At 50.2% G+C, this 19,726-nt stretch overlaps 1 protein-coding gene across 1 annotated transcript in view; it reads left to right on the forward strand.

Annotated features, from left to right (window-relative positions):
* Positions 1-12,253: 12,253 nt before the first annotated feature.
* HABP2 (hyaluronan binding protein 2) overlaps positions 12,254-19,726 on the forward strand; it is a 33,476-nt gene continuing 26,003 nt past the window's right edge. Inside the window, exon 1 of the mRNA XM_079793085.1 lies at positions 12,254-12,399. Coding sequence (XP_079649211.1) covers positions 12,331-12,399 — 69 coding nt within the window. The 5' untranslated portion in view covers positions 12,254-12,330. The remainder of the gene's footprint in view (positions 12,400-19,726) is intronic.

Genomic DNA, 19,726 nt, shown 5'->3' on the forward strand with positions numbered 1-19,726 from the left:
CCTTGACCGGAATTGAACCTGGGACCCTTGAGTCTGCAGGCCGACACTCTATCCACTGAGCCAAACAGGTCAGGGCCCCTACATTTTCTTTAGCATCTAGATTGTAGCCTCCGTATTAGTTTTAAATTGCTGCCATAACAATGTACTTAGTGGCGTAAGCAACACAAACTTATTCTTTTCTAGTTCCGTGGGTCTAGTTTTCTGGGTCTCCGTGGGCTAAAACCAAGGCGTCTGCAGGGTTGTATTGCTGCTGGCTGTCTGCTGGGAACCATTTCCAGCTTCTAGAGGCTGCCCCCATTCTCAACTCACAGCCCTCTTTCTCCATCTTCAAAGTTTAGTCTCTCTGACACCTTGAGTCTCTCCTTTGGCTTTGGCCTCATCCCTCTGACCCAGCAAGGAAAAATCATCTGCTTTTAAGCATTCGTGTCTTTAAGAAATTGGGTCCACCCAGGTAATCCAAGACAATCTTTCCATCTCAAGGTCCAAATCCTTAACCACATCTGCAAAGTCCCTTTTGCCGTAGAAGGTAACGTATGAACGGTTTGGGGAGGTGGGGCACGGACAACAGCTCTTTCAACCCAGTATGAACCAGCCCTCGCACGCCACACCCTGTGTGCAGAATGGGGAATTGACTAAATTTATAGTTGATCCAAATATTGGTCAATCAAATTGGTCAATTCGATAGCTCTCCATGGAAGTGTGTCCCTCTCTGGGGCAGGTGCCATCTCCAGTGTAAATGTTTCAAAGACACCTCTGTGAAGACGTATCCGAGAACTGGCCTCATGAGAAAGGGCTGGAAGAAACTCTAACTAGAAAGAGGATCTATCTGTTGGCCTTAATGTGGTCTCAAAATCCTCAATCCAACCACAAAGTGAGCTTGGCTTTAAGAAAATATATGATTCCCCCCACCCCCTTAGAAACTAATTCAGGTGTACAATGGTTTTTACTGTTATTTCCTTGAGTAATAATCTAGAGAAAAATCCAACAAAGAACCCCAGCCTCATAAAGGCAGGATGTTCTACAAAGTACATGAATAATTTTCTCTTGCAACATATGCTTTTATTTGTGGTGGTTGAATTTATTGCGTTTGGGCAACCCAGGAAAATAATGGCTGCATTTATTAAGTGCCTACTACATGCAAAGATCTTCCCACGTAGTACCTAATTGGATTGGCCTTATTGGTCTCAGCTAGTGGAATAACCAATCAATCCAAGATCTTTCAGCTAGAAAATGGGGACACTGAGATCCAAAGTCCCCAGCTCCGCTATTCCTGTGTGTGAACCCCAGCCCTCCAGACCCCTAACTATTTCCTGTGGAGCCAGTGGGCAGGGTCAGGCTGGAGCCAGCACACGCCGGAACCGTGAGTATTGACAGGCAAGGGCAGCCTGTTTCAGCAAGAATCAATTCCGGAGGGTCCATTGACAAACGCATTGACAAACACTCCCTTTACTTACTTGCTGTTCCTGTCGCTTCTATTTACTTAGCCACAAAGATATCCTGGGAACAGCCTCAAACTAGATGTGGGGGACTATCATCTCCAGGGGGCGCCACTGCTTGTTTCCAAGCTGCTTTGTCCCTCTTTCTCCTTCCTCTCCCCCACTTCCCAATCCCTATTATCTCAGACGCCCCGAAGGTGACATCTACATATCCACTCCTCCAGCAAACAGATACTGAGCCCCTACTGTGTGCTGGAGACACAACGAGGAGAGAATTACAACCTCTGCCTCAAAGTGTCCCCAGGTATGACATGCCACGGTCCTAAAGCCATACATGTTCAAGGTGCCCGGGGAGTCCTCAGGGTAGAGAGTGGACTCCAAGTCCTAGGGGAAGAAAGCTTTACCCAGGAGGACTTTTGACCTGAGGTTTAAAAGAGAAAGAGCGAGTCTTCCAAGAACCAGAGGGAGAAGACCTCGCTGGCAGGGGAACCATGAGTGTAAATAAGTGAAGGCATCGGCAGGCCTGTGTGTGGCGGGGAGGGTGGGTGTATGGTGGTTGGGAATAAAGCGGGTGGGGAGAGGAGAAAAGCAAAAGACGCCAGGGGCCGCTCAGCAGGGCCTCCTATAATCAATCAGCCTGGACTTTGTCCTGTAGGCCATGAGGCACCGATGATGACGTTTAAGCCAATGAGTGACACAACCACATTGACATTTTAGAAGATGGCTCACCTGCTCAGCCCACATGGCTCTGCGGTTGAGCATCGACCTATGAACCAGGAGGTCAAGATTCAATTCCCAGTCAGAGCACACGCCTGGGTTGCGGGCTGGATCCCCAGTGTGGGAGTATGCAGGAGGCAGCTGAATAATGATTCTTTCTCATCATTGATGTTTCTATCTCTCTCTCCCTCTCCTTTCCTCTCTGAAATCAATATATGTATGTGTGCATATATATGTATATATATATATATGATGGCTCACCTGGCACTGTGAAGTCTGGAAGTGAAGGCCGAGCTGAGAAGCTGGAGGCTACTGCAGAGATCCAGGCGGGCAGGGATGTCGACGGCCTGAGCCGCAGCACGGCGGTGAGGGCGGGGCTGGGGGACAGATGCAAAAGACAGGTGTGCACAGGCTGACACACTCACATGCATCCCTTGCAAGGACCCCTTCCCCGGGGGTTGGGCAGGCCTGGGGCTGCACGGAGCCCGTTCCACAGACCCCGGCAGGTCAGAGGAGTAAATGAGCTCTGGCGAAGGGGACTATGCCGGCAAGAGCACCTGCCCCAGGTCAACTGATAAGTGGGGTTGCACAAACAATTGCAGAAATGGCTGCTAGGTGCAAGGCAGGTGACAGCACAACGATCGATACTCTGCAGCTCAGGGAAGAGGGCGATCAGCAGGGGCAGGAGAACAGTCAGCCCTTCCGTTCAGGAGGGCGTTGTGTTCTCGAAGCCTTCCAGCCTTCCACCACCACGTCGGCAGAGTGGGTCAAACGAGCTCATTTTACAATTGGGAAAACAGAGACCCAGGGGAGTTGCGCATTTGCCCAGGGGTACTGAACCGGCCGAGAAGGAGCTAGAACCCAATCCCGACCTGTGGCCACACCATCCTGACATCCTCTTCTCAAATTCTGCGCCAGATGTGGCCTGTTCCACCTGATCTAACTTGTGATCGGTCGTTAATTATGTCACAGGGCGGTAATGGCTTAACATCGGAGGTCTATGCTATGTGTCCCAGGAGCTGCTGGAAACACTTCACATGCTGTGAACGGACCTCAGCCAGTTGGTGCTCTCAGCCGCCGCCAGGCTCTTTGGGAAAGAGCAGGGCTCCTCTGCTAATTAGAGGAGGGTGGGGATCGGCTTCCCCTCTCCACCTGCTACCTGGTGGTGTTACAATGAAAGTAGTTCTGCCACAGGTACAAAGAGGCATCCAACCACCCACACGCCGGTCCCTGTGGGTCCCCTCTCCCTGCCTTCTTAGGCAGCCTGGGCAGGGAAGGGTCACTGTGTAATCACAGCTCAACGGCGGGGTCAGCTGGCCTTCTGGCTGGCCCAGGAGTCCGAGGTCAGACCAAAAGGAAGTCTAGACCTAGACTTTTCTCTGAAGGTGCTGGATGCCAGCTTCACCAGATTCTCTGATGTTGTTTGTGCCAGGGCAAAGGTGCCTGCTCGCTCACTCATCTGTCCTGCATATTGCTCATTGCATCCACAATTTCTTTCTTTCCTCATTGTTTGTGCTAATTCACTGGGTCCCTGGTGCTGTTTTAGATGGTAAGATCTGTAGTACCCTCTGCCATGGACACCCTGCAGGTGTTTGGGGTGTATGTCAGGGGAGTGGGGACGGTGGTAGAGAATAAAGCAGGTGGGAGAGGAAAAATACACAGACGTTTAACAAATGCTCTCAGAGCTTCCACTCTGTGCCAGCACGGTTCCACGCGCTTTGAATTTTACACATCATAACCCATTGAATTGTTGTGACAACCCCATGAGATACACACTGATACTGTTTTCCCATCTCAAATGGGGAAACTGAGTCAGGGCAGGTAAGGCCTGCTCCCCCAGATGGGGTGTGAGAGCCTTGAAAATAGAGGCTGTGGGTGGGTCTGTTCTTCCATCTCCACCCACAGAGCCCAGCCCAGCGCTAGGCACACCATCACTACGTTGGGTAATACCAGGTAGATAATAATCACCACTGCGACAGTTGGTTTTACTGAATGGCCTGAGGTTGGAGAGTGTGGGTAAGTAGGAGTGTTAGCTATTAGTCATGAATGAAATCCATTTTGTACCTGTCATTCTTCAAATTTGTCTTCCTCCAACCCCCATGCCTCCGGCGAGGCTCAGAGTTGGCCTCAGCAAGAACCTGCTTTCATAAGTTGTAGATTTGCCTACTTGATTTTCCCTCGACAGAGACAGAATCTCTTATGCATCTTGGGGTGCCATAGTGCCCCCCACACAATGAATTCTCCTAAAATGAGTGAAAGAGTGCATGACTCAGGGAAAGAAGTTGCACAGCTCTGTATTATTTTGTTTCCACTCTAGTCTAACTTCTTTTTTTTTTAAATATATTTTATTGTTTTATTGATTTTTTACAGAGAGGAAGGAAGAGAGATAGAGAGTTAGAAACATCGATGGGAGAGAAACATCGATCAGCTGCCTCCTGCACACCCCCCACTGGGGATGTGCCCACAACCAAGGCACATGCCCTTGACCGGAATCGAACCTGGGACCTTTCAGTCCGCAGGCCGACACTCTATCCACTGAGCCAAACTGGTTTCGGCTAGTCTAACTTCTTTTATAAAAACTTGCTTCACTGATTATCATGCCAATTTGGAGGAAGCTGTCGTTTCCATAATAAATAAAAAATAAGCCAAGAAATAGAATAGAAAAAAGGGGGAAAGATAACACAAACCAAGTACATACTGTGTGCCACGTACTTCCACATACCTTCTCATTGAATCCACACCAAAATTATTCAAGACAGGCTCAGAGGAGTCAAGCAACTTGCCCCAAGTCACACAGCAACTAAACGGCTTTATTAGAGGCTCCAACCCAGGCTCTTGCCCCCACATTGCAGAGGTAGCAAGCAAATGTACTTCGGAAAGATGTTGATGTCAGGCAGTGGCTAGAAGTACATTTTACCAGTAGAGAGGGGCTAGAGGCTCAGCATTGGCCTCAGCAAGGACCTGCTTTCCCCAAAGAGAAAAGGCTTTGAAAATAGCACAGCACACTCTGCTCAGAAAGCTGACAAGTCCAGACAGACAGAGATACCCACGTCTCAAGATCCCTCCTCTCTTTCAAGTTTTCTACTGCACTGAAGGGAGGGGGGAGGGGGACTAGCCAACATGCAAACCATATGCAGAATTTTATTCCAAAATGTTTAATAAATCAAAGATGCACTTAGAACAGGAAACATCACACAGCCCAGGTGATAGCTCTTTGTGAGGCTGGAGATCCAAGGGGGCGGCCGGGTGTCTCTGTAAAACTGATTGATGGGATGGGAGAGATCAGGGGGAGAGAAATGCATTCCCTGACACAGACAACCACGGAACAGAGAGAGTTTAAAATGCGAGAGGGAAGATGGAAACCCCACTGAAAGATTAAAGGAAGGAAAGATGTACAAATGGGCAGATCAATGATGGCGTGAAGATCCTGAGGTGTGTGATTCACACTGGGCTGGGCAGCATGTGGGGGTTACACAGTTGTACTGCACCCGGGGTTCTTACACCTTTCCAAACCTCATGGCTCACAGGAGCCAGAGCCACCAGTGACCAAAGACCAGGATTCATTTGGGCAAGAGGGACGCACCCCTGAATTTGGAGTTCAATGGCTTGGCTGGGAGCCGTTGCTAAGAGAGAGACTTTAGTCATCTGACCAAACGTGGTTGCTCACTGTCCCTTGATCCGTCCATCCATCCATCCAGCCGTCCAACAAATATTTATTGACCTTCCATACCTGGCCCTGAGCTAGGAGATGGCCATGAGCATGACGGGCCAGGTCCCTGGTCTTACTTAAAATACTGCATGCCCGAGAAGAGCCCACGGTGACGATGAAGAAGCAAGCAGAAGCCAGATCAAGCAGGGAACTTAGTCTATGTGCAAAAGGAAAATATGAAAGACTTTTATGCTACTGGGTGGTGTCGAATGGATTTGATAGGAGGCAGGAGTAGAAACAGGCAGAGCCCTGAGGGGCTCTTGGAGAAGGGTAGGCAGGGGGAGATGGTGTGGGCTTGGAGTAGGGTGGGGGCAGCCTTCTGTGGGGGCAGAAGGTGCTGGAAGGATCTGAGATGCATTCTGGAGGTAGAAACATGCTGATGATTTGGGTTTGGGGAGGGAGAGGAGGCCTGTGGTGATTTCCAGATTTCCAACTTGAAGCCACGTGTGTACTGGTGCCATTTTGTAAGACGGGGAGGCCTGGAGGAGGGTAGCCATCCTCCCGGCCTCCAGCTGGTGTTTCCTGAGCACCTGCTATCACAGCTTCTGAGGACCAGGAGGAGAGTCTGATCCGGGCTCCTCCAGGCCTCCGGTTCAGCCCGAGAGACGGGCTTCCTTCTTCTGGCCACGCGGAGGGGCCACGTGGAATTCAGAATTGCAGGTGTGTTGGTGGGGTTCCCTGTCCTATGGGCTCAACTCCAATCTGGGCTCATCAGATCATAAGATTTTTTTAAAAATCAAAATTGGCCTGGAATTGACCACAGGTTAAAAACCAAGCCCTTTCTTTTTCCTGTGAAACGGACTTGAGTGTGATGGAAATCATGCCAAATGACCAGGGCTTTCTTTTTCCTTTGGCCAACAGAGAACTTAGCTAGACCAGGGGTAGGGAACCTTTTTTCTGCCAAGGGCCATTTGGATATTTATATCGTCATTTGCGGGCCCAACTGGCGTGTATCAGTGGTTGAGCATCAATCTATGAACCAGGAGGTCACGATTCAATGCCCTGCATATGCCCGGGTTGCAGGCTCGATCCCTAGTGTGGGGTGTGCAGGAGGCAGCCATCAATTATTCTCTCTCATCATTGATGTTTCTAGCTCTCTCTCCATCTCCCTTTCTCTCTGAAATTAATAAAAATATATATTTTTTAAAAATTAGCCTGCTGTATTTGGTCAAACATTTAATTAACTCACCCCTAATGCCTTGGCAGGGCCAGACTAAATTATTTTGCAGGACTTCTATGGCCCTTGGGCCGGACATTCCCCACCTGTGGGATATACCTTCAGAGCTCAGCTGATGGCTGTATCAAGTTCATGGTTTCCATAATGGCATTCTGGTTTTTTCCTAGATATTGATCACCCCAACTAAACACCTGTGTCTGCCCCCACGGACCTGGGTCCATCTGGCCATGTTTGTCACTCCAGCCATCTCTGATTAGACCAAGGATCGACGAGGGATACTCATTTAAAAACTGCCTGAGCCCGTTAGATTTCCTGAATTGGGTATTTGGATCAAGGCATGGACATTTCAAGTTAACAGTTGTAGTGGAATCTGGGGGTGAGGGGGTGGGGGCGGGTACCACCAGATCCCCTCCTCACAAGCGAGGCCCCCTTTCTCTCAGCTGCTGGGTGTTGGCAGCTGAGTTCCTCTCTGAAAACTAACCCTTCACCAGAGCTGCCTGGCACAGCCTTCTACCCACGGGGGTAGCCCATATCCAAAGACGGAGATCCCAGTACACAGGCCCAGCCCCCGTGGCCCATGGGCAGCATAATTTCTGGGTAAACCCTCTGAGGGCAGCCGCGTGTCATCAGTCCAGGGTCCCCTCCCATGGTTTCCAATGTGTCTCCATTGTTTCCCAGGGACTCCCCCTCCCGCCCCCCTCCCACCCCCGACCATGATGTGCGAGGCTCTGGCTGCCCCTGTATCCCTGGTGTACAAACCATGACCTTCTTCTCGAAAATACGATCTGATTGGAACACAGCCAATATGTCACAATGCACATAGGCGCCTATTGTCCAGTATGAACTATCGCCCGTCAGCCTAAGTATTGCCCGTGGCTGCTTTTGTGTTACAATGGCGGGACTCAGTGGTCACAGCAGAAACTGGATTGGTCAGGAAAGAAATTAAAAATTTCATTGTCTGGCCCTTTCTAGAAAACGTTTGCTGACTCCTGTCCTAGAAAGAACAAATGAGATAGGCACCCCCACCAAGAAGGCAGTCATTCCTTCCCCGGGTTGGGGATCACTGAGCACAAGGCCCTTGCATCTCGGAGGGTCTGGGGCTCAGGAAGTGCCATCCCATAAAAAGGCTTCATTGAGATCAAGGCCTGTGTGTCTGCAAAGGATGCTCTCTACCGGCCTGCACCCAGCACCTCCCTTTTATGCGCGCACATGCACCTCTCAGTAATGCCATGAAGTGGGAATGATATGATTCCTATTTTGCAGGCCAGGAAACTGAGGCCCAGAGAGAGACAACGACCCGCCCAAATTCACACAGTGGCGTGGAGGGGGGCAGAGCTGGGACTCTCTCCAGGTCTGTTTGAGTCCAGGCTGCTGTTTGGGGGCCCTCTTCCCCTTGCCTCCCACGCTGAAGGCCCTGGAGGACTGTTACTCCCCGAGGAAGAGCAGTAACAGGAAACAGGTGGGCTGAGGCCCAAGCAGTGAAGCTGAACAGAAACACTCCCTAACCCAGGCCATCAGAGTGTGGGGCTGGGGCTGGGCACGGTGAGGAGGCCTTTCCTTGGGGTGAAGGAGTCAGCCACTGTAGGAGCGGAGTCCTGGGGTCACCAAGGCAGGCAGGGGCTCCCTCCAGAGACCTGGAGCCCAGCACGTGAGAAAGGGTCACCCGGAGCTGAGGGAGCAGACCGAGGGGCTACTAGCTGAAACCCCCACCGGGATGAGGATGCAAGGCTCTGTGCTTGAATTGAAAAATCAGAAACTGCAGGCAGGTTTGGTCCAGCTCCCCAGATAAAGACACATTCCATGATAAACTCGCCCCTTTGTCCTCCTAAACGGAAAGGATTAAGTATCTTTTAGAGAATTCTCCCCTTTCAGGCTACGTGCAGAAATGTATTCAATTCACCCCGTGGTGATAACAAAACGTTAGGGAAATAAGAGACAATGTGCGGGAGGCCTGTGGTTATTACACAAAGAGCAGTTTCTCCTTGTCATAAAGGGAGGATTCCATGTCAGGGAAATTAATCCGGATTAAAAAGGTGCACAGCCAACTCACCCTGCTCACTTCACCATCACACGGGAAGGAACACTTCTGGGACGCTCTCCACCGTCAGAAGGTGGCCGGTTCACACAGGGCGGAGGCGGGACAGAGGCGCGGAAGTCACGTGAGCGATTCCGGGCTCGGACCTGCCTGGACTTCCGTTTCTCCTTTTCACCGTCTGTGCCACGTTGCAAAGGCTCCAGCTCTGAACGTGAACAACAGTGAGCTCCTTGCGCGCGTGACCTCTTGGGCCCTTGCTCTGCGATCAGAGAACCATCAACAGTGTCAGACCACACCTGTGACCCACCAGCCAGCATCACCATTATCACCACCTCTTAGCCTACAGAAACCTCCCACCCACAGGGACTTCTGCCCCGTCACCTCCTTTCATTCCTTTCCATAGCTATCATGAGCTAAAATTAACCTGTTTAGCCTGGCTGGCGTGGCTCCGTGGTTGAGCATCGACCTGTGAACTAGGAGGTCATGGTTCGATTCCCGGTCAGGGCACATGCCGGGGTTGCAGGTTCGAACCCCCGGGGGGGAGGGGGCAGGAGGCAGCCAATCTCCATTGATGTTTCTATCTCTCGCCCCCTTCCTCTCTGAAATCAATAAAACTATATATTTTTAAAAATAACTTATTTACTTTTATTTCATTGTCCGCCTACCTCCCCCTATCCCAGACCCTGTGGTTCTTAACAGCAAGCCCCTCTCTGCCTCCTCTGACCCTGCATCGCCAAGGCCTGGCTCACAGCAGGTCATTGGCAAATATATGATGTGGATTGATGTCGTGTTCATCAGTAAATAGAGGTTGCTTAAAAATTTCACAAATACTTTCAGGTTTTCTTTTCACATTGAATTGGCTATGCTATCTTAGGTGTCCTCGTTATAAAGTATACCACTGTCACTTCCATAAAATGGGAATTCACTTAACACTGTGGTCGGCAAACTGTGGCTCGCGAGCCACATGCAGCTCTTTGGCCCCTTGAGTGTGGCTCTTCCACAAAATACCACAGCCTGGGCGAGTCTATTTTGAAGAAGTGGCGTTAGAAGAAGTTTAAGTTTAAAAAATTTGGCTCTCAAAAGAAATGTCAATCATTGTACTGTTGATATTTGGCTCTGTTGACTAATGAGTTTGCCGACCACTGATGCAGACCAGTAGTTTTATTGCTAGCTTTACTCAGTGGCCAGATAAGTTTCTATTGAACAAGTACAAAAAAGTTTTACATAAATGTTAAAGGCATGCCTTAAAATTAAATATTCATTGCATTTTCAAGTTATTTATTACATGTTCTTACAAGCTAATATCTTTTTAAAGAATGATACTTTTTAAAACACTGTGTAATATGAAAACACGAGAATTCTCGTGATCTGTCCGCAATGTTAAGATATATTTATTGGTCCCAGTCGGAGTGACTCAGTGGTTGAGCGTCATCCTGTGCCCCGAAAAGTTGCTGGTTCGATTCCCAGTCAGGGCACATACTTGGGTTTTGGGTACAATACTCAGTCGGGGCACATATGGAGGGCAACTGATGTTCCTCTCTCACATTGATATTTCTCTCTGTCCATTCTCTCTCTCTCTCTCTCTCTCTCTCTCTCTCTCTCTCTCTCAGCTTGTCCTCAGATCAGAATTTTTTTTTTAAAGATATATATTTATTGAGCACCCACCACAGGCCAGGTCAGTGCCAGGTCTCTGTGCCAGGATTTCAATGGTGAGCCAGAGTGCCTGCCCTCATGAGCTTTCAGTTTAGTGGGGGCCATGGGGGAACAGACATTAATGAAACAGCAATGAGTGTGCAATTGCGATGATGCTATGAAGATGCAGGACCTCGGAGGAAGTAATGTTTGGGCTGAGATTTGAAAGATACATTAACTAGGTGAGCTCACTGAGTCACCTTGCTAAAGAGTGATGAGGATTAAGTTAAGGACCGAATGAGGGTTGGAGTAAGGATCGGGGTAAAAATAGGGTGAGATTAGAGAAAACCTTTCCAGAAAGGAGGATGTTGACCAGGGGTGAGTGGATGGCTGCCTAAGATAGGGTGGAGACAAAATAAGTGGAGAAAAGAAGACAAATTAGGGGTCCTTTAGGACTTGGTTTGTCCTTCAAGGGCCATCAGTGGCTGGGGCATGGACTTCGGGCTTCTCCTGGAATGGACCCCATGGGCCCTCCATGGCCAACACCCTGGCTTCCGAAGGTGGAAGCAGCCACTGAGCATCCGAGTGTGTGTGCCAAAGAGGATTGCAGATGGGCGAGCGGGAGGCCCAGGTGAGCGCCTGCCTCAGTCACAGCAGGGTTTCAGAAGCCGGATTTAGGACTCAGGTAGCAGGATGTCTGGAGCCCTTGCACAGGTGACTGTGGGCAATCAGGCGTTTACAGGAGCCGAAGGCATGCTTATTAAAGAGCGCAATTGTGTCCAGGAGAACCCACGCTTAATCGGTAACTGTTGCTTTATATAGCCCTTCCTACAACCAGTGTAGCTACATAAAGAACATGGGAAACAATTGGCCCCAAACATGAGCATCATGGGTCTCCCCGCCCCCGCCCCCCCCCACATATACCTTGATCAAAGAAAGAGTCCAATGGGGGGAAAAAGTAATTAAAAAGTAAAAACCTTATGTAATGAAATTTGAAAGAAAACTTTTGAAGCCAACAAGCAACCACAGGCAACGCTTCAAAGGGCCCAGAATCAATGTTTGTCAATAGCAGTTTTGCATCCTTTAATTTATCTTTCATGAATGTAAAGCGTGATGTTATTAGGAGCTCGTCCGTGCCTCAATTCGGTTTGAGATTTGATGAATCAGAACTCGATTCACATTCTGTGCGAATCCACAATGTCAGAGGCCGGTGGCAGAACCCTCAGGTCACCTGGGCTCTCATCCCGCCGCTGGGATGCTATTAACCATCCCGCACTGCACGCTGGGCTGCCACTTCCCCCTACCCCCTAACCCCCCACCCCCCTACCCCCCGACCCAGTTGCAGCCAGCAGCCGGGGGCTTCTTGTCTCGGCCACTTTTTTTTGGAGACTTTCTCCCAGAAAAGAAACCACCCTATGACTCAGCCCAGCCCCAAAGTCACCATTTGTTTAATCAAGATAGTTGGTTTGCAAAACATTAAACATTAAACAGTATTTGATGCCTAGTTAATAATTTGCATCCTCTTCATTTGTTCCTGAATCCTCGGAGACAGACATCTTCCCCCCAGTAAAAGCATGGAAAGAAATTTAATTTAGAGCAAAACAGGAGTCCTTAAGCGGCAAAGATGTCTGCCAGAATGTCTGATCTCCGTGTCCTGCTGCTTCTGGCTCTGGCGGGAAAGACAGCCTTCGGGGTAAGTGTTCTTCTCGAATACCCATGGTGGAGAGACTCTGAGCTTGTTAGGAAGACCAAGCCGGCTGGGCCAGGAGCGACGAGAAAGCCTGGTGTTGTCGGGTCGAATGCATCCCGATGACCAGAGGCGAGGCAGGCCTGGGATGGTTTTGTTGAGCACCGAATCCCATAAAACCGTGCACAGGACTTGAGCCCTCTTGGAACTGTCTCCAAAGACAGGGACGGGGTAAGAAATTCTGCTAAGGCCATGGGTCGTGACCTGGCACAGATCAGAGACCCCTTTAAGAAGCCAAGGAGCCCAGCCGGGTATGGCTGAGTGGCTGAGCATCCACCCAGGAACCAAGAGGTCACCAGTTCGATTCCAGGTCAGGGCACATGCCCGGGTTGCAGGCTCGATCCCCAGTGGGGGGCGTGCAGAGGGCAGCTGATCGATGATTCTCTCTCATCATTGATGTTTCTACCTCTCTCTCCCTTCCTCTCTGAAATCAATAAAAATAAATTTAAAAAGCCAAGGAAAGCTGTAAAGTCCCTCTCTGTGCATGCTGACACGCCCAGTTTCCCAGCCCTCTGGGGCGACACCAGAATTCTTGTGCTTTGGCCCTAGAGGAGAATCCTGCTGGCCACCAGTGAGCCCGGCAACAGGTTGACTTACATGGGCTAGATTTGGAGCCAGTGTATTGCTTTTCCCCTCACCCTGTGACCGTGACTGGAGGGATTTAAAGGTGAGCAGGGCCCACGAGGGTCGTGGTGAGCAGGGGAGGAAAGGGGGTCTCGCATGGGGAACTCAAGACATTTGGGAGCAGGTGGATGAGCTGTGGAGATGCTGGTCCTGCTGTGTGCGTTGTGGTCCAGGAGTGTTAGCCGCGTCTCTGTGGGCACGTGAGTGGTCGCTCGGCACAAAGAGAGCCTCCTGGAGTTCCAGGCGGGCGGCCTGAGGGCGGGCGGTGGAGCCAGGCTTGGAATGGCAGCTTTGCCACATTCTAGCTTCGGAATGTTGGGCAAAGTATGATGTCCCTGAGCCTCCGTTTCCTCTACCACCAACCCAGTGATAATCTCTCACAAACTCAGGGAGGGTCAGGATTGATTGCATGAGGCGACGCCCTTGGCCTTCACTAAGCGCTAGCTCTTTTCCCTTAATATTTCCAGAAAGGACACAAGTCGTCTATAAAAATCAGAAAATGCGCCCCTTTATTGGGGGAGGGGCAGAGGACGAGCAGGTTATGAGAACTGAAACAATCATAACCTCTTTATCTCATTAAGTACCTTTGCATTTTATTTCCCATTTTACTTCATAGGGCCTTTTCCTGCAGGAAACAGATTAAATTCCAGGTTTTCTGATTAGCATGCTTTAAAAACAAACAGCTCTCCTTTCGGCAAACGGTACTCAGAGCCTCCCTCCACCCCGTCTTAAGCTGCCAGTGGCTCACCTCTGAGTTTATTTCCCAATGCCAACTCGTGTGAGTATGTGTGGTGTGGCTGCAAAGACATGTTATCAAGCTCCCTCCATCCTTTGATTGCTCGTGGGATGTCTGGGGCCGAAACCCAGCAGAAATATCGCACAGGTCTACAGAAAAGCGGTAGAAATTATCAGAGGCCCACAGGGGTCCAGAGAAAGGGCCAGTCAGAAAGAATTAAATCCTAAAGTTTGCAGGCAAGGAGGCAAGTTGATGCAGTCTGTTTGAAGTTCACAAAAAGATAATGGTCCCCAAAAATCCTTTTTTTTTTTTTTTTGCAAGCCCCAGTGAATGTTTAGGGTTAGCGATGAAATTATAAGTCAATAATGGATGAAAGAGAAAATGCGAGAGCTAGCCTTCAGGCAATGAGCTTAGTCAATTCCAAGGAGAGGACTCGGGGCTTTGGATTGTCTCTTACCCCAGATGTGAGTCAGGCAGGTGGCTTGCGTTTCACAAGCCAGGACACAGACATCCAGGGGAAAGTGGCCAAGTCGCTCAGATGCTTTGGAGAGTTCAAGGCATCACGGGGGGGGGGGGGAGGGGGGGCAAGGAGCCGCTTAGCAGATGGACTGGGCGGCCCCTCCTACCCCATGGAGCTAAAAATAATAGCCACCTGCTACCATTTCGTGGGAAATCCTGTGTGCCAGGCTCTGTGCTCCCCAGGGACCATTCACCTCTGGAAGGACCCTGTGACGTAGGTACTAATATTTTTTTAAGTATATTTTTATTGATTTTTTTACAGACAGGAAAGGAGAAGCATAGAGAGTTAGAAACATCAATGAGAGAGAAACATCGATCAGCTGCCTCCTGCACGCCCCCTACTGGGGATGTGCCAGCAACCAAGGTACATGCCCTTGACCGGAATTGAACCTGGGACCCTTCAGTCTGCAGGCGGACGCTCTATCCACTGAGCCAAACCGGTTAGGGCCGTAGGTACTATTACTGCTCCCACTCTACAGATAAGGAACTGGCGGCTCGGCTGGGAAGTGGCTGAGCTGAGTTTGGGACTACGGTGGTATCCCTGTGTCTGGACAAGCTCTCTGGCCTGGACCCCGGCTACAGATGAGATTGCTTCAGGGCCATGGTCCTTCCTGGAGGGACAGGAGGCTCTTAGACCAGGGGACTGTTTGGCGGGACTCAGCGGACCTCTGAAAATGTAAACAAAAGTGGTCACAGGGTCTGTGATTGTTACCTGTGGAAAGACACCTGGATCCCTCCCATGAACTCAGATCGTGCAGCAAATCTCATGATGACGTCTCTGACTCATCCTTAACAGAAATGTTTATTCAAGTATCTATCATCCAAAGAGGTATAGGGCAAACATCACTGCCGTGGGCACGGGGGCCCATTCAGAGGGCCTTCCCTGTCCGGCCTAGATTTGGTTGTCCTTACTGGTCTGTGTTGAACACCTGTCCCCAGCACAGCCCTGTACTGTTATCCTTGTTTTAAGGATGAGAAGCCCGGAGATGGTGGACTAACTTCCCAGCCAGGATTGGGACCCAGACCCGTCTGACTCCTGGCACGTTACAGAGGCCTGCTTGACTGTATGGGTGTCGAATACTGCCTCCAGGGCTCAGAAACCTTTGCTTGCTGTAGTTCTTAGGGTGATTTGGGGTGCATGGACTCAGCCAGGATGGAATCTGACCTCTTCCAGGGTCAAAAGCCAGTGCACAGGGCTTGTTGGGCCTGCCCTGCTTATCTTGATCCATCCCCAGACAGGAGAGAAGACATGGCTCACCTGCCCCCAACAAGGGGGTCTTTGGATTAAAATGTATGTTTGCTCCTATTTCTGTGTGTTTTTTTTAACCCTAGAATTTAAATGCAGGAACTCTAGAACTTAAGAATTTCCCTGGACCTAGAGCTGCACAAATGTTTGCATAGCCCAGAGGTCGCAAAGTGGCAGCTCGGGGTGTGTTCTGCTCACAGCCCGAGTTTTATTTGGAAGGTGGGGGGTCAGTCTGAAGATTTCCTTTCAGTGGCTTGGTGACATTTGAAAATCAGAAGTTTTCACATAAAAGTACAAATCTCTAGCCTTTCTTGAAAACCCTACATCCTAGTCTGGTGGAGCTCACATTCTCGCACGGCAGCGAGAGAAGCTACTGCTGCTATTTATTGTTAGAAAGGTGAGCCTGCCCGGTCTCACAGTCCCCACCATTCCCTATTGTTGACACCCTTTCTGCCTGCCTGATGCACATCACCTGCCTGTTTCTACCTGAGAGAGCAACAGACAGACAGACAGAGACAGAGAGACCAAGAGAGCCATCTTATCTGGTTGTTCAGTATCACCATGGGTGTTACTGTTTTTTTCTTAACCTGTCAATTATCACTTTATTTTTTAATATATATTTTTTATTGTTTATATATATATATTTTTTTTATTATTGTTGATAATATTATAGATGTCTCCCATTCCCCCCCCCCTTAACCCCTTCCAGCCCCTATGCCCCCGCCCAGGTCTTTACCACCCTATTGCTCGTGTCCATAGGCTATGCATATCCTATATAATAAAAGGCTAATATGCAAATTGTCCCCTTGACCAGGAGGAGTTCAACCCAGAGTTGGACCAGGGATGGGGCTTGCCGGCCAACCCTCTGTGGCCCCTCCCCACCACCAGCCCCACACCTGATTGGTCCCTCCCACCCCGATCAGGGGTGGGGCTGGCTGGCCAACCTCCCACATCCCCTCCCCCTGGCCAGCCCGGCCCTGATGAGGCAGGCCGGCTGGACCCCACCCATGCACAAATTCAGGCATTAGGCCTCTAGTAAGTATATAATTTCTTTGGTTTATCTCTTCTCATCCCTCCACCCCCACATCGAGGTTTGTCAGTCTGTTCCATGCCTCCATGCTTCGGGTCTTATTTTGTTGGTCAATTCATATTGATCGTTAGATTCCATTAGTAAGTGATATCGTGTGATATTTGGCTTTCTCCAGTTGGCTTGGTGTTGAAGTACTGGGATCCATGTTGGATGGTCAAGTAACGGGTTCAGCCGCTGATTAATTCAAGTACCCAAATCTTTGTGGCCCTCAGGACAAAGAAGGCCTCGGATGGGCAGATACGAGCACCCCTTTCCCAAGCCTCGATGCTCTAGAATGCCAGCCTCTTGCAGGTTTGGGAGACAGCCCTCCCTCTTGCTGTAATCCACAGTCTTAAGGCAAAGGGAGGCCCTGACTCACATGGCACCTGCTTATCGATTTCTTTTTAACTGATTTTAAGCATGAGCCTATCTCGTTAGCTTTGGCAGTGTAGCCCGGGACCTAGGGAAACCAGGTCGCAGGAGTCGCATGTGTATCTAGGCCCAGATACTGTGACATTTAAATTCGTTAGGGTTCGCTAAATGCGAAAGCCATTCTGCTGTCACAGGGAAACAGCGTGGCAGAATATTCGGCAGCCGGGATTTTAAATAAAACATGCTTTTTCTTCATAATTAATATAACAAGGTTTCCCGGCTTAGGACTTGGCCAAGATCCCAGATTTTTAAAAAAAGAGGGGGCAGGGGGGTTGTGTGACGTGACAGTGACCCAACAAACAAGTTCCAGAAGAGTCTGTGCCGAGTGAGCGCTTCTCAATGGCTCCACAATTTGCAAAAAATCCATAAATAAAAATGTCAAGAATTCCACCTCACTGACAGCAGTGGCTACTAGTCATCACCATAGTCATAACAGCAACTATTTATCAGCTATTATGTGCTGTGGGCTTATTATGTCATTAAAGCTTCCAGCAGCCCCATGAGGCAGGGACCACAGCTACCCCCATTTCACAGAAGGGAAACCAAGCTCCAGAGAAGTTAAAGAATCTGCCCGAGCTGGGATTCAAACCCAGGTCTGCCCGATGCCAAGTCCCATGCGTGTGCCCATGCCTGTGCTGGAGGCTGCCACGCCAGGCGCTATCCAGAAACAAATGAGCCCGTTCCAGGTGGTGGGAAAGGTGTCGGAGGGCCGGGGCCTGAGATTCCCACTTCAGGCGGGAGCTCAGGTTACTCCCCGCTGCAGGCTCCATCCACAGTCCCTGAAGCTTTTCTTCTCGTCCCCGGACAGATCCAGTCTTCCAGACAGCTAGGCAGTTAGTGCCAGTGCTTTCCAACTTTTAATCATGCGTGAATCCACCTTCAGAAATCTTGTCAAAGCCCGGACTAGTCTCTCATACTTTTGTTAAAACAGACTCACCTTTTCTCTAGCTAAATAGACGCATTTTTTAAAAGGAAATTGCCACAACTATAGATGGAAAAAAATCAAAGAAAACAAAAGGGTGTCATTGAGCTCTAACTGGCTGCAGTGTTCACGCACGCTCAGAGCCTGCAGCCTGCTTTCTCCTTGGCAGAAGGGGAGATTAGCAAGAGGTAGACAATAGAAATGTACCAGCACCCCCTCACCACCACCCCTGTCACTTTGTGATGGGATAGGAAGGGCTGACACTGAAATCAAGAAAGAAATGACTTTCTCGCTTGGATTTGGATGTTACGTCACACCCTGGCCAGGAGCCATGCAAATCAGTTTGGGTGCCACCACTGGTCCCCGTCCCACACCGTGGGGAGCACAGGCCTGAGGACAGCTTCAGGGGTGCACTTGGTCCCCAGCAGTGGGCAGGTGCTTTCCTGAGCCCCCAGGATGTTTGCTGAGGCCGATTGGCCCAGGAGGTTAATGTGGGGGCCTGTGTCCAGGTGGCAAGCCCCAGACTCATTCACTCTTTTGTTTCGTTTGTTCATTTGCCTTTTCAAAGGGCTTCTAGGTACCTGATCAGCTCCAGAAATGAGGAGGTTGTACTCCCTAACCTTCAACGCCCCCTCCCCCCACACCTGTTTGTCCCAAGTCCCTGGGATGACACATTTGTACCAATATTGGGGGCCACTTGCTTACCTGAAGAGTAATCCTTTGCAAATGCTATGCTTCCCCTCAGCAAATCCCCTGACTAAAACATTGGGCTGGGTAAGGGAATTCTTTACTTTACAATGGGGGAAACTGAGGCATGGAGAGATTCAACAATGAGCACAGGTACAAAGAGAGGCCCAGGAGTCTCCTTGGCTGGGAGCTTCATGCCTAAGTGAGGGATAATCAAAGAGTGGCTGAGGGCAGAGCCACCTGGGTGCTGGTTGGAAATGCACGTTCCGGGCCCACTCCAGACCCACGGAAGCCCTACCTCTGCGAGTGAGGCCCAGGGACCTGAATTTTTATCAAGCTCTCCAGATCCAAACGAGACTCTCCTCTCTGCCCCCTGCCCTATCTCTGCTGATCCCAGGGAGCTGCAGCCCAGCCCTCAGTTAATGGGGCAGGGGTCTGAATGGGCTCTACAACTTTAGAGCTTCCCAGGATCCCTCTGAGCCAGACACATGACTGGTCTCAGACCCAGGAGAGCTGCTCTGGAGTCCCTGCCCGACCCCAGTCCACTCAGGACCTTACAGGAGCCCTGCACCTCCCTCGCTGGGCCTCGCCGCCTCCTCTGTACGCGAAGGGTCAGGCCAGTTTCTCTCCATGATGCCTCCTGGCTCGTCACTGTGGTCCCAGGCCTCACCTCGGCTCCCAAGAAGGAAACCACCCATACGGACCACTGGCCGGTGCCTTCTCCTTTGGCCTCCAAATGTCCCCATTAGAGCCGTCCCTCCTTGCCCCGAGCTCCAGGTTAGGACAGCGTGGCACAGCTTGTGAGCTAAAGCAAGAAGGGCGAGACTCCTTGTGAGTGGCACCACTTCACGCCCATGAGGATGGCAAGAATTTTTTAAATGGAAAATAACAAGGGTTAGCAAGGATGTGGAGAAATTGGAGCCATTATGCTTTGCTGGTGGGAATGTACAATGGAGCAGCCACTGTGGAAAAGAGGATTGTGGTCCCTCAAAAAGTTAACCATAGAATAAGCATAAGACCCAGAAATTGCACTCCTAG

Source organism: Cnephaeus nilssonii (genome assembly GCF_951640355.1).
Source record: "Cnephaeus nilssonii genome assembly, chromosome: 16".
NCBI classification, from domain to species: domain Eukaryota; kingdom Metazoa; phylum Chordata; class Mammalia; order Chiroptera; family Vespertilionidae; genus Cnephaeus; species Cnephaeus nilssonii.